The sequence below is a fragment of the Centroberyx gerrardi genome, chromosome 16, assembly GCF_048128805.1.
Source record: "Centroberyx gerrardi isolate f3 chromosome 16, fCenGer3.hap1.cur.20231027, whole genome shotgun sequence".
Lineage (NCBI taxonomy): Eukaryota > Metazoa > Chordata > Actinopteri > Beryciformes > Berycidae > Centroberyx > Centroberyx gerrardi.
In genome coordinates, this window is record NC_136012.1 from 14,458,985 (window position 1) to 14,484,024 (window position 25,040).

At 45.5% G+C, this 25,040-nt stretch overlaps 1 protein-coding gene across 2 annotated transcripts; it reads right to left on the minus strand.

Annotated features, from left to right (window-relative positions):
• Positions 1-249: 249 nt before the first annotated feature.
• On the minus strand, positions 250-24,816 carry n4bp3 (NEDD4 binding protein 3). Of its 2 annotated transcripts, none has more exons than XM_071916479.2 (10): positions 24,649-24,816; positions 7,219-7,499; positions 6,917-7,088; positions 5,918-6,130; positions 5,578-5,699; positions 5,237-5,438; positions 4,085-4,177; positions 3,724-3,975; positions 3,255-3,513; positions 250-1,690 (listed from the first exon to the last, which is right to left on the minus strand). In XM_071916479.2, the coding sequence occupies exons 2-10, from the start codon at positions 7,464-7,466 to the stop codon at positions 1,305-1,307; spliced, it is 1,947 nt and encodes a 648-aa protein (XP_071772580.1). In that variant the 5' UTR covers positions 7,467-7,499; positions 24,649-24,816; the 3' UTR covers positions 250-1,304. The 2 variants fall into 2 exon arrangements, with proteins under 2 accessions (XP_071772580.1, XP_071772581.1); XM_071916480.2 differs by lacking the exon at positions 24,649-24,816 and adding an exon at positions 18,015-18,080.
• Positions 24,817-25,040: the final 224 nt, after the last annotated feature.

Genomic DNA, 25,040 nt, shown 5'->3' on the forward strand with positions numbered 1-25,040 from the left:
ATTGGCACGCTCAGTGGAGATTTTATCCCCTTCAGAGCAGGCAGGCATCTGAGCCCTGGGGTGGATGTCACCAGTTATAAAGCACCTCTAACATTTTGACAAGTGATTTCTAGCAAGTTTAATTCAGTTCAGCCTAAGATAGATGAACAGGCCTATGTAGTATGTTGCTGCTTCCTGATGGCAGCGAGGCGAGCACCAATCCAACAACAGCTTTTACACCACTTGATAAATGTTTATTATGAATCCAGAACAAACATATAACACATACTGTACACTTATAGTTTTCATTCCAGTAAATAGACAAGTAGTCACAGTATGTTATTCCCTAACATGAAAGGTCAAATGAGAGCTGGTTTTTGAATTTCCATGCCTCAACAGGATCAATCAGGAGACAAATCTTCATCTACATCATGCAATTGATATCATTGGCTGGGTCTGTGCAACAATTTGTGCCAATAAGCATGGCAATCATATTCATCTATAGGCCTCATCTATAGGCTTCCTTCGCAGCACTCAACAGATGTGGAAGGAGGCCCATTTAAGACAACAGTGTGCTTGAGATACAGCAGCAAAAGGCCAGTCAAATCGCAATTACAATTATGTACAAAATAACAATGTACAATATTGATCAAGTGGCAGAAATTGGAAATTGAATGACAAAAAATAGGTCCAATATTTTCCAATTTCTCAAGTAGGGTACACAGTTTTCTTGATGGCAAAGAAATAGCATTAGTACCTTGGCATCAGATGGTTCTAATCCTTAATGCTTAACCCAGCGATGCAGCTTTCCTCCCAGAGCCCAGGTTGTACCCTGAATAAACGGAACATTATGCACAGACTTAACAGGTGCTGGGATGTTACTGGGCCACACTAAATCCCTTTGAACCTTTTGGTTGCAGTCAAGACTGTACAGCAGTTCTAGCCATGTGTAACTACCAAATGGACACATAACAAAATAGTAATAACCAGCATATCAACTTGTTCATTTACAGATAGGTTTTTATTTGTACAGATGTCTTAAGTGGGATAGTCCGGGTGCTTGGCTGGAATTTATACAGATTTGACACTACTCTTCTGTCATGGATAGACGTAGCACAGATGTGTTTCTGTGCAGCTACCCTCAGTACCAGTTCAGTTCAGTCCAGTCTTTGCAGGATAAGGGCAGGAACCAATCAACAAAGGTGCATGGATAGAGGATAGTTAAGGTCTAGTTTGGTTGCAAGGTTGTTCAACACAACAGGTTGGTGAGAAACCTTACCTAAGGAAAAAAAACAGTTTGCAATGGAATGGAGCCACTATCAAAGTCAGATCTCAGAAGATTCAATTCTCTCTATCCATGGCAAACCAGAGGAAGGTCTGTCCTCTTCTTGTTCTCCTGCTCTCTCACTCCTCAGCTCTGGCACTTCCCTTTCCAGTGTCCCATTCCTGCTGTCTCTTCCTCCTGATCCTCCTCCTCCTCCTTGCTCTCCCCCGGCCCTCAGCTGGTGCAGTTCCCTCTCCAGCGCCTCGTTGCGGTGGTACATCTCCAGGTAGCTGGCCTGCAGCTCCCTCTGGTAGCGGATGACCTTGTCCTTCTCTGTCTGCCATGTCTGCCTCTCCTCCTCGAAAGCCATGGCCTGGGCCTCGCTCTGGCGCCGCTCCAGCAGCAGCTCTGCGCGCAGACGCTCCTCTGTAGGGCCCCCGCACCCTCCTGGAATGGAGAGGGTGGAATAGGTTGAGCTAAAGTAGAGTAGAGCAGTAGAGTAAAGTAGGCTAAAATAATGAAAGGCATTGGCTACATTTACATGCATGGAAAATTCCGTTCTTGACCTGGTTACTCAAATAACCCGGTTTTGGGTCAAAGCATGTAAACATCATAACTCAGAATGACCCAGTTAAGCTTTTACTCCGATTATGAGAAACCCAGTTAAGATGCCTGGCTTACTCTGATATTAAACAGACAACGTACTTCCACTTTTGGTTTTCGCCGTCTACATAAACTCAGACTTGCACAGCATTAATGGCCCATTTTGATGTCAACAAAAAACATGCCAACAATCCTTTTTTTCTGCTGTATTAGAAGTAAGCCTCTGCTCAGTCAAAGATTAGGGATGGGACGATATACTTATCTCATGATACGATTCGATGCGCAATATGGGGTTCACGATTCGATACAACCACGATACGATGTAATAAATAAAAGTTCAATGACAAAGTCTGACTGTGCAGAATTATTTCTGAGCCACAGATCTTTCTAGCAATGGCATTGGCTTGTTACCTTGCGAGGCAGCTGGATTCGCGAGATCACGATCACGCGAGAATCCATCTTGCCAGGCTTCAAGTTATGCGTTTGTGGCCGAACCACAGTGGTTCGGACCAATCAGCGTCCTGTGAGGGCAGCTACGGGCGTGGTTTAGGTGTGATGACAGCGAGAAGTGACTGTTCGTTCACAACAATGGCGGCTCCTAAAGAGGCTAGCGTAGATGCTGCTATAACATCAGTTATTTCTGAACTGGAGAGTATTTCGTCATTGAAAGAAGAGCAAAGAACGGCACTGAAGGTTTTCTGGATGGAAAAGATGTTTTGGCTCTTCTCCCAACTAGTCTGATTGGTTGAAGTTAGCCTGTGATAGACGGTGATAGACAGATGGTTCATCCAATCACCTGCCAAGTATTTTTTGAAAGTGCCTGCCCTTTTCCAAACAGTTTCCAAGGACGACTTCCCAGATGGTTCTGTGTAACAAACCATCTGGCGCGTCAGGTTAATTGGCTTGGTAGGATGTAAAAAACAATTTTAAAATGTCACTGCAAATCAGTGCAAATTAATATAATTTTGATGGACAACTTGTGAAATTGTGATGGGCCAACCGTCTCATTTGTGATTACTAGAGCAGAATAAAATGTAGCTAATATCACGATTCATTTTTCTGCCCCACGACACGTATTGTCACATGTTTGTATTGCGATATATTTCAATATATTGTCCCATCCCTATCAAAGAGCGTAGCTGGTGGATGCACCTTTTCATACTTTTTTACAGCCTGTTTTATCTGTGGATGGGACACCTCAGGTGGACAGGAATAAGGAATATTCTGTAACTGGTTTATTCATGGCAACAGGCATACTCAACCACAGGGCATCAAAGGTGCACTTAAACAGCTTAACTCAAATAAGTCCTTAACCGGAGTATGGCTGATAGCCAGGTTACTCCAAGCATGCAAACGAAGCCAATGACAGACCTGATCAGTTGAGTAACAGACAGGTAAATAAAGCTACCTGTTGCGCCACCTGAGGCACTCTCCTCAGCTCCTCTTCCATCATCGTGCGCGGTCTGAGAGGGGTATCTGCGGCGCTGCGTCCCCTGCAGGGCGAGCTTCAGCGCATCTATCTGGCTCTCCCGGCTACGCAGCTCCGTGCGGGTCTCCCTGAGCTGCGTCTTCAGCTGGAAGATCTCACTCAGCTTCTGGGTCACCTCTGCCTGGGAGTCCCTCAGCTGCTGCTTCAACAGGGAGATCTCCCCCGACTTCTGGCAAACCTGAGAGAAACAGGAATGGAAACAGAAGGGGTGAGGGCAGGAGAAACACGTAAACAAGGACATTAATTTTTACTGACTCCGCTGACCTTGCTTTGATCATTCTAAAAGGGCAAACAAGTCTGGTATTTGGTTATCTCCTCTGTGTTCCCTGTAATTACCATTGTACTTCTCCCCCCCCCCCCCTGTCGTCTCATCCTCTCAAGGCTTTACCTCCCACTGTGTTTCCTCCAGGGTGGGACTGGTTCCCTTGGCCCTGGCTCCCGCCTCGGGGCTCCTCTCCCTCTTTAGGCCGTCCAGCTCCTCTTGCAGTCGGCTCTTCTCCTGCTGGGCCTTGTACAGCTGCAACTGCAGGCTCCGCTGGGAGCGCTGGGCATGCTGGGAAACCTGACGCAGCTTGGCGGCGTACAGGCGCTTCAGCTCCTCCACTTCCTTCTCCCAAAGACGCTGCTTCCCCTCAAACACCTGCACACAATGAGCAGATGGGGATCAATCTTCAACAGAGAGGCAGGCTGATACATAAGACTGATGGTGAGGAACAGGCGAACACAAATATGTTGATGCTGTGACTCACCTGAGCGACTGCGCCCTCGCTCTCGTCCAGGTTTCTCTTCATCTGTTTCAGCTCATGCTCTTTCTCCACCAGGCGTTCCTCCAGATCCCGCACCTGGACAAGACAAAAGCATGAATGGCTTAGCAGTCTGTAAATCATACTGACCCTTCTGTGCTAAACTGTTGGAGGTAACCACTCTGAATCCCCCAAACAACACCCAATCAGCAGTCTCCAGGGGAGGGCTTACCTCCAGCAACTGCCTAATTACTAGGGCTGGACCCGAATATTCGACTATTCGGATATTCGTTCGTTGGGTAGGTATTCAGTTTTCAATTTTGGGATTCGGATATTCGTTTTTTTTAATGTAATTTTATATGTAATGATCCTGCTTGGGTGTCTATATAGTGACGTCACACTTCCGCTCTTGCGGAGTCAGAGCTTGACCTATATCACAACAACGTCTGCCCTTAATAAAACTACAGCTGAAGTATGAAGTTTTTCGTCTGGTATTCATCTCTTCTTCTCTAACGACTCCCCGGAGATCATCCACATCTCTACAAATGGCGCCCGAACCGTGTCGTGATCACCTCGGATTTAAGCTGTGGCCACTCTCTTGAGTGAGGTCGGACTGTTGTTTGAGTTCACGTGGATTCAGCGTGGTTGCCGTGGACCGCTGTCTCCGCGCTACGACGGTGTCTCAGTGGATATAAACGGTGCTAAGCTAGATTTTCCTTGGTTGCTAACTGAAGGAGCTACAAGACCGCTAGCTAGCTGGTTGCCAAGAGGTTGCCGCTGAGTTTGCTCTCCCGTTTTGGACCGTGTAGGAGCGACGGACCTGTGGACTTTTCAGCGCTGTGTTTTTGTGAGTAGGAACTGTGACTATGTGTGAACTTGTCGGGTGCACTGTTGCCCGTGTATGGAAAGCCAAGCAGTTTGAAGGTGCGTGACTCTTAACACGAACCCAACCCAAGCCAACTTCAAAGTTCAAAATATCTTGATTTCACATCCCTTCTATTGTTCATCTCTTGTTATTGAATAAATATGAGCGAAAAGATTTAAGGTCATCACTCTCCAGTGTTTTAATCGGCACTCCCACCAGGATAGCAGGATCCATACAATCCACATCCTCCAAGGTTGTCAATATTTTATACCATCCACCTGCTCAGTACTCACCACTTCCTCGACAGACAGGGAGAGCGTCAGTTCGTAAGGAGGTGGAGCCTCCCCACCGTAGGGGGCCAGGCGGCTCAGGGTCGCCATGCTCCGACATGCCATGGCCATCTCCGCCTTGGCCACGCCCCCCGACGCTACAGCCTTCGGCCCCAGAGAGGTGCGGTCCAGGGAGCCAATGGTGTTGATGTGGCCCATAGATGCACTAGGGAAAGAAAAAAACACAACAAAGGCCATTAAAATCTCGTCCATTATCTCTACCCACGCCGTCATTAAGGGAAACACCAATCATACCAACACTGCTTTTGAATATAAAGGGATAAGACAATAATGCTGGAGCGGACCTGATGTGAGCCAGGTGTGGGCGGAAGGGAGGCCGGTACGGCGGCAGGCTGCTCATGGAGTTATGACCCGAGTCAGACAGGTTATCATCCTCCTGGCTCATCCCACGCACCGAGGAAAGGGCCTACATAGTGATAATTATTATAACAATAACAAACAGACAAATTATTAATTCGATCTACAAACAGTGGCTGAACAGAATGACAAATAATGAATAGTTAATTATTTTGCCTCTGTATTTGAGATATAAACAATGTTCAAACAAGACTGAAACTAAAAGGCCCTGACGTGCAGGCAAGACAGAAATGACACAACAGAAGTTATGGTCATGTGTTGGGATACCTTGTTACCGCTGGATGTTGGTGCTCCATGGCGGGAGGGTGAGGAGGAGGAGGAGGAGGTGGAGACAGCTTTAGGGGCGTGGGCGTACTGTCTGTGCAGCCCGTTGGAAAGGCCGTGGTCCACGTCATCCATCTTGGAAGACGGGTAGAGGTTTTGCATGGAGCTGAAGTTTTTGGGAGTGACAGGCTTGAAGGCAGAAGGCCTAAAACGGGACTGGGGAAAGAGAATCAAGGGTTCAGAGCATTTTTAGCAGACGTCAAGATAGTTGATTGTTGTGGAAAAGGCTGAAGGGGAGAGAAAGAGCGAGAAGATCAAGATTAAGAGAGCAAGAACTTACTCACAGCCAAAGAGGTCGGGCTAAGTAACATAAATCACAATGTTTCTATTAAATCAATACTGTTCCACCCTCTGTGTTCTTAGCTCTGATCAATTCAGGCAAAATGAGGTGGGATTTGATTGCTGTAATAAATTCAGAACACGCCAAGCGCTGGATTCTCAATCTACGCTGGTGAGCTGGAAGGGAGGAAGGTTGATTTACGTTGGTAACAGGCTATGGGGATGTTGCATTACACTGATAGGCAGCATTTTACCCCCAGAGATGTATCACTGTCATACTGACCAATTTAACGTAGCCCCTCCAGCCAATCACTGGCTGTATATCATTTTTTTTAAAAAGCACACAGTAGCTACTGGGAAGTCATTCATCTGCCCCTGTTGCAGAGCCAGTGAATAAGACTCATCCCTCCTCCTACAGTACCTACTGTTCTCAGAGGAGTCCCAGCACATTCTCTAAGACTTATGTTGCTATTATTAGAATAAGAAAGCAATTTAGATCCAATTTAACATGTTCCTGTACCACAGACACATTTTATATCATTGTTTTAAACATAGACACTTCCCTTCAACTGTGCTAAATTTTTCCATTTTATTCTGTGCTTTTTAACCCTAACCCCTACCTAACCCTAACCCTAACCAGCAAACAACAACAACAAACCTTACCTTTTCATACTTGCCACCAATAGGCAGCGAGTTCTTTCCCAAATCTACTTCGGTGCCGTCTTTATGGTAGACCTTGGGGTAGATGTTTTCCTCCTCACGACCGTCGACAGAGGCAAGGCCAGAGATAATGTCGTTCTTACTGCCGTTGCCGGGATTTACTTTAGGCTCCTTTCTGTTTGGGAGCACAGCAGGTCAACTGAGAACATGTCACCATTTTATAGTAGCTTGCATGTCTGAGATGGAAAACAGCAGCAATCTGAGATATTCTATGACAGCATCTGCCTGTCTATAGCAGCACCCACCTGGTGATGTTGAGGTAGTTGAGCAGCTCTCTCTGGTTGAAGCCCTTCTTCAGGAGTCCGTTGGCCTGCCTGGGTCTCACCTGGGGCATTGCGCGGTTCGCCTTGGTTGGAGAAACGTCCGGCCTCTCCACCAGACTGCCTACACTTCCCATGCCGCAACGGGAGGAGAGGGGCGGGGCTGGGAAAGGGTCACGGAAGTTCTTGCTGGGGTCACGGGTCAGAGGAAGAGTCTGGACTGAGGTTGCCATTGGTTACAGGACAGGGTGGGGCTGTAAGGAGCTCTGTGGCGAATAAAAGAGAAAAAGAGGAAAAAAGGTTGAGTGCTGATAGCAGATTCAAGTAAACAAACTAATCTGAGACCTGTAAAACATAATTACATGGTTAACAATGAATTGTAATGACTAAGATAAGGATTCAACGTGTTAGCATACCATCTCCATGGCAATAAATCATCATAGGCTTTCTATCAAGATGTTTCTTTGACCTTCTACTTGGCAAGCTGTATTTTTTGGCACATTTAACGATTTAAATGCCAGCCTGTTCACTGCAGGCCCGTGCAGAATCACTTTCAACGATAACAATCTGAAAAGCTGTGTCTTTTTGCCCTCATTGACTGTGAAAATTCAGCTCCTCCTCTCGCCCCGCTGCTGCCCCGAGTGTGGATTTTGATCTCTGGAGGGAGAGCGAGAGCTGACAAACATGTCATCAGCTGTGTTTCCCAGCGCAGGCAGCTGTCTCTCTCAGAGCACAGCAAGCACAACTGAGCTGCCCACACAATCAGAATCAGAGCACAGGTTCACCACAAAATGCTCTGCTCAAACACCCTTACACACACACACACACACACATACACAAACATGCACACGCATATGTTTACATGCACTATTATCCACTGAGCTCTATGCAAAAACTATAGGAGAGCAATGCTAAATGATGCTTCTACAAATCCCAATTTTTATAATGCAGTTTTATAATGCAGTTGTCACAGAAGCAGTCAACATGTTTTTAAGTTTCTCCAAATCTCATGCATGCTGGCTTAACCCAACGGTGAAGTGAAAAATAAGCCTAAAGCATCATGTGAACATGCAGTCTGTGAGGGCGGTGTTATTGGTTTGAGGGAGGGCAGCATATGCAACATCACAAGCCCATTATATAACTTTGATCCAACTAGGTTACTACAGCAGGGCTCATTTCCTTGAAAAAAAAAAAAAAAAAAAAGAGCGCTTTGGTAAACATCATGGACAATTTTAATCAAGTGCTGCGGTGCCTTATTTTGTTAGCATATTTCCTGCGTCTGTTGAAAATCATGTGTATCCAATTTAGAGATCGCACAAAGCTTCATAAGTCTAGCATGGGCCTGAATACATTTTCAATAGCTGTGATGGCTGGACTCTGTGACATTAGGCCTCCCTGCCAGCTATAGATGGTAACAGTTGATGAAAATAATGTAATGACACCATGATTAACATCTTCTCTTGACTTTACACAAAGACATAACAGTTGCAAAGTAATTATCTTTTACCCCCATCAATCTCAGACGACTTGAATTCTGTTTTTTGTAGCCTGTCCAGTTCTACAAGGTTAAACAGGACAACTCTTTATCTGAGCGGCGCTGTTGTTTTGTCAACTCCACACTGAGCCTTTCCCCCCCAATAAGCTTTTTTCTTCAGCCACCCATCCCCTCCCTTCCTTCTTTTCAGACAACCTCATTAAGGATCACTATTGATTTCACCCTTTTGACCTCTCTCTTCCCAAGCATTAACACCCCCATCAGCCGTAAAACATTCTCAAGACCATAAAACACACATACACGCCACGGTCTTTCCGACCATAAACAGGACTCAGGGGAGAGAGAGCGCACATAGGCTTACTTTGACCTTAAAATTCAGACCAACAAGTACAACTAACATTCAACAACATGGTCGGCTATTTCGAGTTTATGTATAATATTATTCTTCTAATCTAGCCTGCATTCTAAGCTAGAGATTAGGTATAAATAGCTTGTTCAAAGTAAATACCCAGAATTAACAGCTCTTCTGTGTGGAAATATTGTCTGGTTTCATCTGCAGTGCTGTCCTCCATCTCTGTTTCATAACAATTGCAGTGTGAGATGCAGTAATGCAGCAAAAAGGGCCAATTAAAAGCCCAGGTCTTTTTTTAGTCTCTATTTTTTGGGGGTTTGGATACTTTATTGATCCTCCAGGGGTGAAATTCTAGAAGTCTGACCTAGTGAAAGTCCGACCTAACTATTAACTGGGCTGTCCCGCTGCCTGGACCTCAGTTCTACAACAGAGCCGACTCATTCAGCACACACTCATGACACACAAACTCCCTCAATACAAGCTCACTCTCTGGCTTGCGTGCACACACACGCACACACACAAACACACGAGCACGAGCACTCTGACATCCCCTCTTGCTACTAATACAATCCACATTTATCAAGTGCTTTGCACCGCTGGCCTTGACGGTTATAACAATTATGCAAATGGTTAAAATAGGATGGAGAGCTGTGCAGCGGCAGCTCCAGCCCACTCCAGTCAGGGCTCTCAGCCAGACCAAGATCAAAGGAACCCAGGCCGCTCATGTTTATATTCATGAGGTACTGTTTCCCGATGTAAAACTTTCCACTAAAGCATCCGGCTTCTAATAAGCCAATACAATACAGGCTGAGCTCTGTGAGTGAAGCCAGACTTTCCTGAAAAAAACAACAACTGATGATCACTGATGATGAATATAATGAACAATAATCTGGCACTCTGTGAGCAAGTCTATTAGCTAATGATCCGCTCTGGCGTGATCCAGTCAGGATGCAGAGTCTGACTGGGTCCCGGGTCAGAGTGTGAGTTACACGACGGATGGATATGAGTCAGTGCAGGTCATGGCTAGTGTGTGCGTGTGTGTGTCTCCGTATGAATAAATCATGAGAATGTCAAACCTAATGGCCACTGGCCAATGTCTGACACAGTATTTTTAGATACAGTGTTTTACCCAGTTTGTGTCTTGTCTGCCAAAGACATGGGGAGAAACCAATCAATGCTGGACGGGAAGCTCGGAGAGACAGAGAGAGGGAGAGAGAGAGAGAGGAGGTGGGGTGGGGGGAAGCACACTGCAATTCTTTTTGGGTGGATGGGAGGATAAAAATCCTTTTAGGCTGCAACCACAAATCTAGCAGGACTGAAGAAATCTTGCATCCAGTTGTTTTCCATAATTGCCTTCTAGTTTATGGGCCTGAGTAAGCCAGGAGACACAGTAAGATTTACAACCCAGCCCTGACTAGCCAAGGCAGGGGCCCTGAAACACAACGCAGCCCCTTAAATCACACGCACGCACACACACACACACACACACACACACACACACACACACACACACACACACACACACGCACACACACACAGACATGGATCAAAGCAGTTCTTCCTACCAGCCTTAAAACAGTTGGTCTAATTGAAAAGTGCTCTGTTCTTGATTTATGCTTCTTTACAAAGTGGTGATGAGCTTTTTCAAAAGCTGCTGCCTTTGATAAAACATAAAAATATGGTGAACATCAACGTTTGAAGGTGCTGCGTAGGCTACAGGTGGCTTGTAACACACCTACGCCTCTACCTGCATCTGGTAGGCTATAAAGGAGATGTTTTGGGATTTCTCTATATTTCTGGCTCCCCTGAAAAAGTTTAATTCAAACTGAAATGAACTCTAACAACATAATTTGTAACTCTAAAGTAGAATGAATGCCCTGCCTTTCACTGTGCACTGCCACTCAGATTACATTAGCCTAACTGACTTAACTCTGTTCAGCTGCACACTTTGTCTGCAAACCTTTCATACCATTTGACAGTCACTGAAGGGAGATAGTGCTGAATGTAGCTGAATGTCAGTATAATTACCTAGTGGGACTGCACAGTTTATCTAAAAAAATAGTGAAATTGCAATATTGACTATTGCAATTTTCAAATTGCAAGAAGCTGCATTTTTCTCCTCCAAGGTAAAGGTGTTTTTGTGCCGTACAGAATCCATTTTGCTACATTCAAACAAAACACAAGAATGTGCATCTCTTTTTGCCCTTGAAAACTGTGTCCATATGTATCATAACTCATATTACAATTGCAATACTCACTAAACAAAATCATTCTATGATTTTTTGTTGATATTGCCGTATTAGGTAGGGATCTAAAGCAGTGCATGCTAAAGAAGAAAGAACTGAACATGCAGCTGCGAGGGTTTAAGTCTCCTCCAAAGCCTGAGGCTCAGGTTTTTGAGTCTTCTCAGAGTAATATCCTAACTCATCTAGAAAACCATATCACTGTTGCATTACTGCCACCACAGAGGAAACAAAACAGGCAGGCTTAGGCTGCATCCTGGAGAAGAGGGCTCCAAGGACGCTCTCTCCTAAAATATTGTAATCAGGTCTCCAGTGGGAAAACAAAGCATTCACTGGAACACTTGAGCTGTGAGAGGGGACGTTTCAAACCCCCAGAGACAAGCGGGTCAGCGCTGTGTGTGAGGCGGAGGAGAGAGAGGTAGGGAGGAGGGAAGCCGAATTCCAAAGATGCTTTTCTGAACACAAGCTCGGGCTCGTCCGTTTTGATGCACAAAACGCTCACTCCCACGAACGCGCGCTCACACTCGTGCGTGCGCAGGTCACTGAGCGCAGCCCCCCCGAATAAAGCATGTGCAGCAGATACTGTATCTGCTGCAGTGAACACCCTCTTCCCTCTGCGCTCTCTCTTCCCCTGCTCCGTGATCAAAGTTTGTTTACATTTGTGGGGATACTTTGCGGGTTACATCTAAAACTCCCACACAGCACACACTCTGATACATTATGTAAGCTCTGTCAAAGCTGCGCTCGCTGGTTTTCACAGCTGTTAGTTGCATGAATAAAATGCTGAAGAACGATCACTAAACGGCTACTATCCTTACTATTCTACAAAAAATTGCAGTAATAAATTCAAATCATACTCTAATAGCCTGAAACTGTTCCAAGGAATCCCTCCTTCCTTGGGACAGTTTCTGTCAGCCAACGATGTAACAGCAGCATGTTGAGGTGGGCTGCTGTAGCTGCAGAGGTTTGACTCAGCATGACAAGAGGGAAGCTCCTGACAGATTGCACTGCTAAACCAATTATGCAGAAGAGTAAAATTCACATTAAATTAATAATCTTTGACATTTTCATATCATTTTGCTACTCCCTATTGCTGATTGATCTAACACAATAGTGATTCAATCTATAGCCTGTTCATGAAAGCTTTTACATGTGCCATTCTCAACACCCGGTGTCTGGTAGGTCTTTCCTGGTAAAAAAGCTGAAAGTGATGTGTTTCCAGCAACAGTGACAGCAGTTTGATTTTTGTTTGGAATAAGAACTCGGAATTTCCAAGGAAAGGGGAAAAATCCACAGAAAATTCAGGCAAAAAGACATCACAGCACTGGCCACAGTGTTTGATTGCCAAATGATCTCTAGGAAGTACAGTGCAAAAACACCACAGCAATTTAAAAAATGCCAGAATGGAGCAGTCGAGACGCATCATTCCCTTACGTTTTGTGAAAATCCGATCAGCGGCATTTGAGATATTGTGTGCGATATTGGACAGACAAATGGACGAACAGACGGACCGAGCCAATCCATTCTCCCTCCCTCGATTTTATAAGGAATATATAAGGATCTCGCAGATTACCACTTCAAATAGTAATGGATGGGGATCTGTTAGAAGGCACAAATTTACTTTGAGCGTTCATGAAACGCCAGGGCGAAGCAGACCAAAGCTCCATGCATGCATCATGTGTGAGTTCCTTTCTTTACACCGACACTGAGGTGTTTTAGTTTTCTAAGCGAGTGCCCGCCCTCACATGAGAAATTAGTCAGCAGCAGGGTGCGCAGCGCTGGAGGCCAAGTAGGAAGGAACCAACCCAGACGTGAAGCAGAGGAGAGCTACAGTCTCAGATTGACTAGTACATGCAAGGGCATAATGAGTGAGTGAGAGAGAGAGAGAGCGGCTCTGGCTCTGGGGCACGGCAGCAGCGGAGTGCACAGCAGCAGCAGCCTCTAATTGTCAGCAGGTTATTCATTATGGATGGGAGACAGACAGACAGATAGACCCTTCCTTCCCCTCCGAGGACCCTCAGGCCATTCAGAGGAGTGATGGTGAAAAAAGAAGGCCGTGAAACATTCCTCTCTCTCTCTCTGTGCTCTCTGAAGACAGCTTGTGTCGGGTCATGTAGTATCACGCATCTGTGAAATCTGACAAGACGCAAGCTACTACACACGGACACGGAAATGTGGTCAGAGACATCTCGGGCTTAACCGCCTCGAGGCGATTCGTATCTGTTTTCTGTACGACGGAGCAGAGGGAACGCCGCATCAAAGCTTGACTTTCATTTCATGACATGCTCAAGATGTGGAGCGCTCTTTTCTGTGACACACGGAACATAATTCACTAGCGGTCAGATGCGGCGGTGCTAAAGCTGAAGGCCCAGTGTTTGGTCTCACACTGTCTCCATTGATGACAACTGCTTGAGTCTGTACAGAGGCCAGAAGGTCATATTTGGTCATAGCTGTAGATACAGGGCTCCTTTGAGAACGAAAGGTTCATGCAGACAGTTAGGAGCCGACAACAGTGGTTTTATTCTGCAAGCTCTGATGAGGCGGTACTGCTGAATTTGGGGGAACACTTGGGGAGCCTGTGTAACACTATGGACACATGAATATAGTTAAAATCACAATCCAATTATTTTGTTAGATATCGTGATCAACAATCGCTGATTCGCAATTGATGATTCGAGGAACAATATTTTTGCTTTTGGCACCTTATGTGAAGATTTTGACTGATTTCAACATCAGAAGACATTTTGAATTAAATGAAACTAAATGTTTCAATATTGCCAATATTCTACGGTTATTAACTGAAACTACAATCAATACAGTTATGCACGATTAACTGTGTAGCTGTACACAACACCTACACAAACATTGTAAAGGCCAAGTATAGTCAGGCAACACAAAAATACACCAGTCTCGTCACTTGGTGCAGATGTACACACACGGAACATACTCACTCATTCTCATGTGAGTATTCACTCATGCTCTAGTGGAATGTATGCGTGTGCGTGTGTGTGTGTGTGTGTGTGTCTTTAACCACTAGGCTACTATTTGACCATTAAGCTGATATCACTTGTATCAACCTTCTCTAGGCAGGAAAGTCACCCTACCGATCCATGTACAGTAAAAGCTTAGAGCAGATTTAATAATTAAGCCCTACAAACTCTGTTTATAAGCGTCAAAATGATGATCATGATCGGCTGGGACATTTACACACTGAATCAGCTGTCAAGACTCCCACTGAGAGACCGGCTGGCCTTCCTCTACCTGCCTCTGACCACCACCCTGCAATGCATTTGCACCTGTTAGCCTGTTGGTGGCGGTCTGCACAGTGTGCCTTGGCCTTTATTGTCACTGCTGACTTTACAGTATTGTATTTCTGCACAGAATTCAATTACTGACTCCTACTACAGTAGCGATGTTGAGGTTATCTGGGGTGGCTGGTTGCAGTGGTCTTTCATGGAACCTTATTGATTTGATCTAACCGACGTTACATAAGGATGTTTCGGTGTGAGAAGACAGACAGCACACAAGGGAATGTGTACAGAGGAGGCCACTGGCTCCAAAACCACATTACTGTCTCCCATTTAGTGGGGAATTCATTCAACAACAACTATGGGTTTGTTCCCCTCCTACAGTAATTCAGTAAAAAAGTGTCTAACGTGTGATCTGTTAAAATGACAAAGAATCTTCAATTTGTAATGTGAAAAGGACTCATTGCGTAATCCCTAATTTTGGATAGATTCGGCCTAAAGGAGTGCCTGCGTTGATCCTGATGTGAGGTCACGAGTTCAACATCTACGTGTGTGTGTGAAAGAGAGAGAGAGAGAGAAAGAGAGAGAAAGAGAGAAAGAGAGAGAGAGATTAGTACTAGCAGCATTGGGATAAGTGCCTGACCTCCAAGTGTTAATGTTGTTTTAAATTACATCCACTTGCCCTTCACTCATCCCATACACACACACATACACACACACACACACACACATCCTTCACTACCAATCTACCTATCACCCTGAGTGGTGAAAACTGAAAGGCCCTAACTCCTACACAGATACGTCCGATACACAGATAGCTATCCTTACAAATGACAGTGATAGGCCTAACGGGGGTGCTGTAGTTAAAGGTCAAATTTTCAACTCAAATGTGATACCCCAGGCACCACTGGGCTGATTTTGACAAAACTTGGAAGGATGATGCATTTTGGCACTGTGTTCTGCTGATTGGCCCGAGGCCTGAGGGCGCTATAATTAAAGGTCAACATGTTTACTTGTTTTGAAAATGTTGCAACGCAGTAGTAAGATACATCATCTCCCCCTCCAAGTTTTGCCCGGATCCGATCAGCAGTGTCTGCGTTATCGCACAGGATGAACGGACGGACGAACAAATGGAAGTAGACAGATTCATAGCGGGGGGACGACTATTATAGTAGAGCCGGTGCAGCGTGGTCTTATTTTCTCACACTACTCGTTGGGAATTTGCGAGAGAGCAAACAATATATAACGACGGGCTATTTATTTAGCCTAATCCTGAATCCAGTCCAAGTTCCCTGTTTGATCTGTTCCGTTCACCTTGTGAGCGAGCGAGGCTTAGACGGTGTTTGCCGACTATTGCTATCGGCAGAGCAGAGGTTCAGGGAAAAGAATGTAAAGGGAGAGAGGGGTATGAGGAAACACAGGCACATTCCTTACATTTCTCACTAGGTAATTATTAATGAGTGCCTTCACATCACTGCTGCAGCACCAGTGTGGGCGATGTGGAGGGCCTGTTTCTGTACAGCAGGCTACTTGGACTTCTTCTTCTTCTTTTCTACAGGCCCTGAAGACATTTTCCAGTGTTGTGGGTTGTCAGTTAGGGAAATCCCCAGGCTCACAGCCTGCGATGACAGTTTCTATAATACAAAGCAACTCGGTTCCCAAGAGAACCGAGCTGGTAATATCAGACATATAATGACTGATAATATGATGATATTGGCTAGTCCTATATTGAGCTGATAAAGACAAAAGCATGACAGAGCAAGCTTCTTATTAAGTTAATTACCGAGAGAGTAGAGTCTCTCTCTCTCTCTCTCTCTCTCGCTCTCTTTCTCTAAAAAAAGCCTCCTTTGTTTCCTGGAGCGGTTCATGTAGGAGTCACCGTTCTGTGATTACAGCGATAGAAATCGAGTGGTTCCCACATCGACCCACACCTGAACCATTTCCACTTAACAGCTCATACATGTGTGTGTGTGTGTGTGTGTGCGAGTGAATGTACATGCACACACACGCACACACTGGATGTTACACCACACTCAGCACAAATACAAAGGGGGAAATGTGTGGACGGCGTTGTGATTCTCTCTCCCAGGTGGAAACTGATTGGGGTTCAGAGGTTTGCGGCTCAGTGAGATAATGGTGTTAATGTACACAGATATGGATGGACCAAGTGTATGCTTTAAATGTTAAAACTTTGTAATTAAGGCCTAAATAACCACATAGATGCAAAAGCAATACTAACAACACTCGAGCCGACTTTCTCTCTCCGATCTCGTCTGCACTGTGACACTAGAAGAAGCGGGATCAGCGTAACCATCAGTGTAACCTGCGTGGCAGGTAGTAAACACTGAGGCTGATACAGAGTCAGATTCCGTATGAATCAGCACTTCTTTCTCCCGCTGAGTTTCTGTGTAAATACAGTAAGTGTTTGGTGTTTTTGTCAGTGCTGAGAAACAGCACAGTGGGAACAACTGAAAATAGGCTGGTTCGACCTACTTGGGTAACAACTGCACAGAGAGATTGCGATGATAACAACGCGGCGAGAAGAGGATGATAACATTACAGTGAAATGTCAACATAATGAGGGACGTTTTGCCCTGTGTGGTGGTGACATTTTCCCAGCAGCTGCTCAGAGTAACAACGTTTAAGATACAAACACAGTCTCGTTAATAACAAAGTTAGCCCGCTGAAATCTTGTTACCGAGTTTGGGCGCAACAGTCCCCGGGGGAATTCCATCAGACCGGCGATTGTCAACAAAAACCACATAAAAAGAAAGCGTGTAATGGAAAGAGGCTGTATTTAAGACATTAAGACCAACTCAACAGAGCAGATAATCCTGCATATTGTTGTTTATGCTCCATGCGCTCCATTTGAGATCCTGAATAATAAACAGTGGCCATTAATTAGCATATTTGTTCTGTGCTGGAAGTGAATGGGGAGGCTGAGACTTTTGCCCAGCGTGACGTCATCCGCCCAGGAGAAAAGATTTAGTTTAAAAGTTAGCCAATTCCAGTTCATCTCCATTGCAAATAGGCTTCCCCTATGGGCAAAGTAATTACCAAACAGGCTTCTCCTGCTGCTGCTTTGCTTTCCTCTCTGCAGCTTAAGCCTTTCTTTGACAGCGCTGCGTTAAATCACAGTATGACTTCAGACCGTTTGGAACTCACTGGCTTGTAAAAAGGTGAAACTTTCCCTACAGTAATGTCAGGAATATAGGAAATATATGCACACAGCCTACGGTAATGGAATTGATCTGAATTCCATTACCGTAGTACTGGAAGCACAACAATATTTACCAACACTGAGGTTGCTGAGCAAAGAAAAAACTTTTGATGACATTAAGTCAGCTGAAATACAAAGCTACCTTTTCATAGGATTAAAGAAGCATCTAAATAAATAAGTGGCAGTGTGGATAAGTAGGAAAAAAAAAATCACAGAAGTTTACCTGTCAGCTAATCCACCTGAAACTTCAGTTCTCTGCTCTTGATCCCATGCTCACTCTATTTCTCTCTCTGTGTGTGTTTCTCTTTCTCTTGTGTGCACGCTACTGATTATCACGCCACATGACTTCCTGTTTCCCAGGCTGTGATGGAAGCAGGGAGGTGTGGATGGGAGGGAGCTGTATGGTATGGAGTCGGTCTGCTAACCCTTTCCCTTCCACTGACCTGCAGGCCAGAGGATGACACTACACTGGCCTAAATAGAGGACTAAGCTGATGGTAAGCTGTGCCTGAGGAGGACTCCTAGGGACAGTCATTGACAAGAGGGCATCATCACTGAAGATTTACCTGTATATTTCATATAGGAATCTGGGAGAAGCCACTCAACTGCAGCTTTATCCCAGTCTAGACACCAAAGTCTTCCAAAGTCTTCTTCCTGGTCTCAACACCCTCCTCTTTCTCCTCCTCGCCTGCTCATCTCTTTGTGCTCAGCCTTGTTAGCGGCCAGTGTGGTCGGACCCGTTCTCCCAGTTCACACACAAAAGACCAGAATGTGAACAAGCTTTGAGGCGGTCAATCCAGACCCACATCTGAGAGCCAGCTTCACCGGATAAATATCAATAGCGCAATGTGTCTGTGTTTGTTCATGGATAATAACACAATAACAAGGGATCAGACTTGGGTTAGGAGGCGGACAGCAGGAACGCAGAGAAAGAGGGATGAAGGTAGGAAATGACTAAAACAAGAGCGAGAGCACAGAGAAGGAGGAAGTGGAAAATGAGAGTATGTGGGGTCCCGTCTGGACAATGGCCTGACTCTCCCTTTCTGAGGCCGGGCTACTGGACGGGTTCGGCAGCGTATCGGGTTACATAACTGGAGATGGAGACGCTCGCTTCTGAAGGAGGGAGAAAAGAGAGAACATTGTTCTCTCCTCCTCGCCCAGGAGAGAGCGACGCCTTTCTTCTTTCTTCACTCTCTCACCATGTGATCTGGGCCGAGGAGCTGATTTGGGTGCCAGGTGGAGGGGGTGGGGGGGGGGGGGGGGGTGTTATCTGGAATTCCTAAAGCTGGCACCAATGGGTGGGCATACTGGAATCCCAGCTAATAAAGTAACTTGCCAAGCAGAGATATACAGAGTGCAGAGATTGTCCAACTATTAAAGGAATTCCAAAGCTACAAAGCGATGATTTACGCTGCCTTGTGGCCTGCCGAGTGCAATTTTAAAATATCAGTGGAAAAATGACAAGGGGGATCGCCTCATCAAAGGCAAGCAATACATTCTAACACTTGAGCGGGTGCCTGCTGTATCCTTGTCATTACCTCCGGGGCCCCACAGGCATATCCAGGCTCAGATTCCTCAGATTCTCAGTTGCAAGTCTCCCAGCTGGCCGACAGAGCAGCTCCAGCAAGAAAAGGTCTGGGAACCCGAGGGAGTGGTGAAGGTGGTGCATGTGTGTGTGTGTGTGTGCGTGCAGTGGAGGGTGGATAGATGGGAAAACGGTAGAAGGAGCGAGGAGAGGGTAAGCGAGGACGAATGTGAGAGAAATGTGAGTAAGAGAGAAGGCTGAGGGTGTGTGGGAGATACACAGATAGAGAGATATATGAGGGCGAAACGGTGACAGAGACAGATAACGAGACGAGTCGGGGCCTGCTTACAGTTAGCCTACCTGTCTGACCAGCCGACGAGACGAGACGGCAATCTGGGCCAGACTCATTTCCTCCGCCTAAGCTCCGCTGGACAATAACATTACGGAAAGCGGCTATGGGAGGTATGCAGGCTGGGGCAAACTGGCTCTTGAGAAATCTGCCTGGCTCTTGAGAAAAGAAATAACATTATCACGGGTCAGACACCTATATACCCCCACCTGAGCTCCGTCGTCTCTGTAAAGAGCACCACGTCGGTTAAGACAGACTCTTTCTTCGAGGGAAGGCGCTGACATTTAGAAATTTCCTAAGTGGGGATTTAGAAGAAGCGAGCTGAAATGTCTTATTCCACATAGAGAAACAAGAACAGTCTGTTAGAGAACAACCCTAGTCTAAAAAAACAAACAAGATAAGTAAAAAAGGGGAACCGCAGCATCTTAACTATGATGTTAGAGAAGTGAGCAGGTCATGGTGGTTGAATGCAACCTTTAAATCCACGGTATTGATTTTATGTGAAAGAATAGGATGCGACAGCAATCTGAAATCCTGTTGTAGAGAGCGAGCGCTGTGGCCACGCTGATATAAATAAACAACAAAACAACAGAGGCAGAGGAGCGCTTTGACTCGTGGCCTTTTGTTCTGCAACGCTACGACTCTTCAGACTAAATAAAACAGATGAGGGCCAAGTGCTCCACACACGGGATCCAACCGAACACACACACACACACAACACAGGCTATGGTGATATCTATAGAAGGCAGGTGAGGGTGGGCGCTCCTCAAGGGGAGATAAGCCTGATCAATAGAAACACGAGGAAGCGATAAGGCTGAGCTGAGGTGAACACATCACAGCTGACTCTAGGGCTGGGCGATATGGTTGAAATCAATATCATGATAATCATAAGGATTTTTCTCAATACCAATATATATCACGATATGGTTCATGTATGCAAAATCACCTTAAATAATCAAATTAATGTTCATCTCATTGAACCGAATGGTAATGTTAGGTGTGATGTCAAACAAAACAGAAATATTCAAACAATATTCCTACCATACCTCATTTTATGAGAGTTTTTAAGTAAAATTTGCTTGTCATCATCAATTTAGACAGCAGAAATGTGTGTCACGATATCAAAATATCTTCATATCATCACGATATGATTCCACTGAAAGACGATAAACGATAATATTGAATTATCGCCCAGCCCTAGCTGACTCACAGGGAAACAGGCTACATTAGTTAACAAGACAATAGTCCCGGGACAAGGTGCTGCCACAGTAAGCAGCGGAGAAGGAGACCGGCCATTTCCGTCTGCCCTCTGAGTCGGTGACATTTAGAGACAAAGGCCACAGTATGGGGTCTGTCCACCCTCCCACCCTCTAAGACCTTTCCCCTCTGAAGGTCAGGGGGTCCCGCCTGTCCTGAGAGGATAAAACCATTGTTCGTCAGTCAGGCGGCTGGTCAACCAACCAGCAGAGCAGTAAGCTAAAAAATGCTGGGCACAGTAGACTTCACTATGTTTAAATATTAAAGAGCTACCAGATGTGGTTCATATGGCAGTAAAAGAGATTTATTTTGAATAGGAAAAAAAATGTGGATCGCTTGTTTTAAGCTAGCTTGTCTGGCAAATGACATGCCTGCTGTCCCAGTTTGTTGCCAAATGCTTTGGGAGTCAACACATTAAAGGAAAAATCCACCCTTACACTGTTTATATCATCAATCTGTGATGTGCAGTGCAGTCCAGGAGTTATTTTGTGATGAAGAGATGTAATTTACTTTTTTGGTGAACCCACTTCCCTCAATCTGCCTCGTCTACTTCCACTTCAGTTAATGATTTCCTACATTTAAAAACCACCAAAGAACTTGCCAGTGTCCCAGTGTACCTGCAGGAATACTAAAAATACACCGTCAAAAAACAAAATGGACCCAGAAATGCAAGGCACTTTGTCAATAGCTGTGTATTTTTAACATTGTCAAAGTACAAAGATTGATTGTTATTGTACAAAGATATGATGCCTCCTGGTGAGGCTGTGCATATATTTTTTATATGTGCATATATTTTTTATATTGTCAATAAAAAAAATTCAATTCAATTCAAAGTGTTTTAGACTGGACTTTCCTTGCATCTGGCAGGATAAATCAGTAGTAGTTTAAGTATGTGAAACCATAACTAAACTAAACTAAATAAATTAATTTTGCCCAGGTCTGCAGGCTACTACATGTTTTGATTCTGTCATGAGGAAATAGCAGCTTCAACATACTTTCAGAGATTGATCTTAGGCTGTTAGGAAGCAAATCACTCTTGAAACACCTGCCACTGGGACGTAATGATTAACTTGGGTGTGTTCTCCATCACAGATGCAGCAGTTACAAAATAACTCAGTTCAAGCTTGTTAGCCCTGAAACTTGGCCAGGGTGGATTTGTCTGAAATTAATCAATGCTACACTGAGGCTAATTAAATCTGAGCTGTTGTCAAACCTACACAAGACTCAGAGGATAACCACATGTTGTGTGGACTGCTTAATTAATGCGGTTAAATAACTGATTATCTGTTGCGCAGTTACATAGAAAATATATTGGTAGCAGTTACGTACATGCTGCTTAATGATTCTGGTCATAGTGACATGAAGGCAACTATTACCGTTCACTGTGATAGTTTGCAGCTTTGCTGTCCTGGGCTAAATGGCCTTGTGTCCAATAGTGGCAAAATCCAGGCAGGCAGCCTGCACGCCTGGCCAAGTCCCACAGTGATTTTCTTAACACGGCTAGGCTTTAATCGCAGCGACAGACGGCCCAGAGAGCGGATCAAGCCAGCCAGAGGCAGAGGGATGACCGAGGAGCAAAAGCTCAGGGTGTAATCCCAACCAAAGCACGACACTTTCCCCTCCGAGCGGTCAGGCATGGCCTTGTCTATAAAGAGTCTATGAGACGAGGGAAGAGGGGAGAGAGAGAATAGGACAACAGGATAAGCCCAAGTTAAGGAGCAAACAGTGAGAAAAATGGGGAGGGGGGGGAGAGGGGGGGGGGAATCAGAGGAGAGAGAAAGAACAGAGTTGAGGAGGGGAGAGACTGAGCCCAGTGAGTGGAAGAAAGGGTGATTAGTGTTTGATTAGCTGGCCGTCTGGCCCGAGGGGCAAAGCTCTGTCCACCCGCACTGTACCACTGTGGCTGTGCTCTCCCCGCTACACCATCTGCTAGACTGTGGTATGCATGGCTGACCTCCCATGCACTTACATACTACACACAACAAGAGGAAGGTTCATAGTATATTGCTCTATAGTTCACACTGGGACGATGACATTGCAACACTGATTTATTCCATTCTGAAAGGGAAACATATTTATCAACCCATACCAGGCACTTTTACTGAGGCTATACATCATGATTCATTTCATACAGTAAGCGTATTGAGGTGTGGATCTCATTCCATATTATTGTGCCCGAGTTCAAATATGGAAAGAAGTACAGAAGTTCTCATCGGCTACTATTTACTCTGCTAGGCTACGCCAAGCAAATGGTCAGCAGACATCTGATGGTCAGCAGAATCACTGTTTCATCAGCTGCCAGTGCTTTAGGCAGGCACGCTTATACACACACACACACACACACATACAGGAGAGTGTCAACCCCCTGGGAACTCAAACAGCTGAATGAAGACATCACATCAGCTGTCTGGCAGATTCTGCTGAGTGGAGAGCAGGGAAGAGACGGGCCGTGCTAATAGCCTGTCCTGGAAAGTCTCTCCACAACCTTTAGGCTACAGTGAATTATTTTGGGTTTTTTAAAAAAAATTTTTTTTACAGTTGGTGATAAGAAAGTCTTTTAGCCAGAACTCTCTGTCAGAAAGGAGTGGGTCGGATGAGATAACACCTACCTTTCCGAGCATCATCCTGGAGAAATGCATTTTTGTGGGGCGAGTTTAACCTAAAACAGTATTTAGTCTGTCTCTGTGGCTGTCAGTTATCCCGTCAGTCACAGACACAGTGAGACACCAGAGGCAGAACTATCTAACTCAGCTATCACCGGTCAGGATTAGCCTATAATCCATTCCTAAATTACAGGAACGGTGACCACACAGCTGCCATAACTCATGGCACTAAGAGGTGGGATATCTGTCTTTCTATTGTCAGACCTGACGCTTCTCTTGAGTCAGCCGCACTCAAGAGGAGCCGTCCCGCAACGCACCATGATTCGGCAGGTCAGAGGTCACCTGCGGCCCCTGGTCTCCACGACGACAGCCTGGCAGTCCCAAAGACTGTGCCGGTGCCCCCACCCTCCCCCACCACCCGCACACACCACACACACACTCACTCACTCACTCTCTCTCTCTCACACACACACACCTTTTGTTCCCAACCTCCTGGGCATCAAAAGAGACCCTGGAGTGTGAGCTTCAACCCAAACATTTACAACAGGCCAAACACATTTCAATACACTGCAGTGTGCGTGTGGGGGAGAGAGAGGGAGAGAGAGAGAGAGAGAGAGAGCGAGAGAGAGACAGAGACAGACAGAGAGAGAGAGAGAGAGAGAGAGAGAGAGAGAGAGAGAGAGAGAGAGAGAGAGAGAGACTTTGCCATGAGACCACCATAGCTGACAGAAGAGATAAATGGTGAAAAAATACTGCTGTTAAGTAGATTGTTGATCTCTCTCCCTCTCTCTCTCTCTCTCTCTCTCGCTCTCTCACACACACACACACACACTTCAAAATCTTTCTATTGGGGTAATTGTGAGAAAACAGAGACAAATTGTGAGGATTAATATCCCTGATTTTGGCACATGGAGTCTGTGGTCTAGTGAAAACACTGTGGAAACGGAAAATGTACAGGTTTTAATCTAAACAATCAAGTCTAGGTCTAGTCTATAGAAAGTTTTGAACATGGCATGATCATGCACAACAACTAGCCATGCGTCTATACTGACACAGGTTTCGGCTGCATCGCTGCATGCAGCGGAGCTCGGATCACGAAAAGATCAGGAAAAATTGGCGCTCACCATATTTTGCATGCAGGACATCTCTTGATCAACACCGGGAGTCTGCTGCAGTTTCTGTCTCGGTGCTGTAGCTGCTTATATAATGAAACAAATGGCGCATACGTGGCTCCGCAGATTACTTCCAGGGACTTAGCGCGGAGCAGACAGTGATCAGCCTGCTGGCCGAGTGGAGAGAGGCGCAGACTGGGACTGTCTCTTTTCCCTCTCCGAAATTTGAATAGCGGAGAAGAAGCAGAGAAGGCAGGGAGACATGTGCTCGGTCCCTGGTAACAGACGGACAAACTTCAAATGACAGTGTGGCAGCGCCATCTAGCGCCGAGACAATTAGTTGCGCCGGACAAACAGAAATCCAGACGCAGTCATATGGGGTTAGATTTGTCTAATAAATAAAT

Excerpts from the sequence above, each read along its gene's own strand:
- n4bp3 (XM_071916479.2), bottom strand. The coding sequence starts at position 7,466 with ATGGCAACCTCAGTCCAGACTCTTCCTCTGACCCGTGACCCCAGCAAG. Across the intron at positions 5,439-5,577 it reads CCACACCTGGCTCACATCAG|TGCATCTATGGGCCACATCA; the intron begins GTCCGCTCCAGC and ends TTCTTTCCCTAG. Across the intron at positions 3,976-4,084 it reads GCGAGGGCGCAGTCGCTCAG|GTGTTTGAGGGGAAGCAGCG; the intron begins GTGAGTCACAGC and ends CATTGTGTGCAG.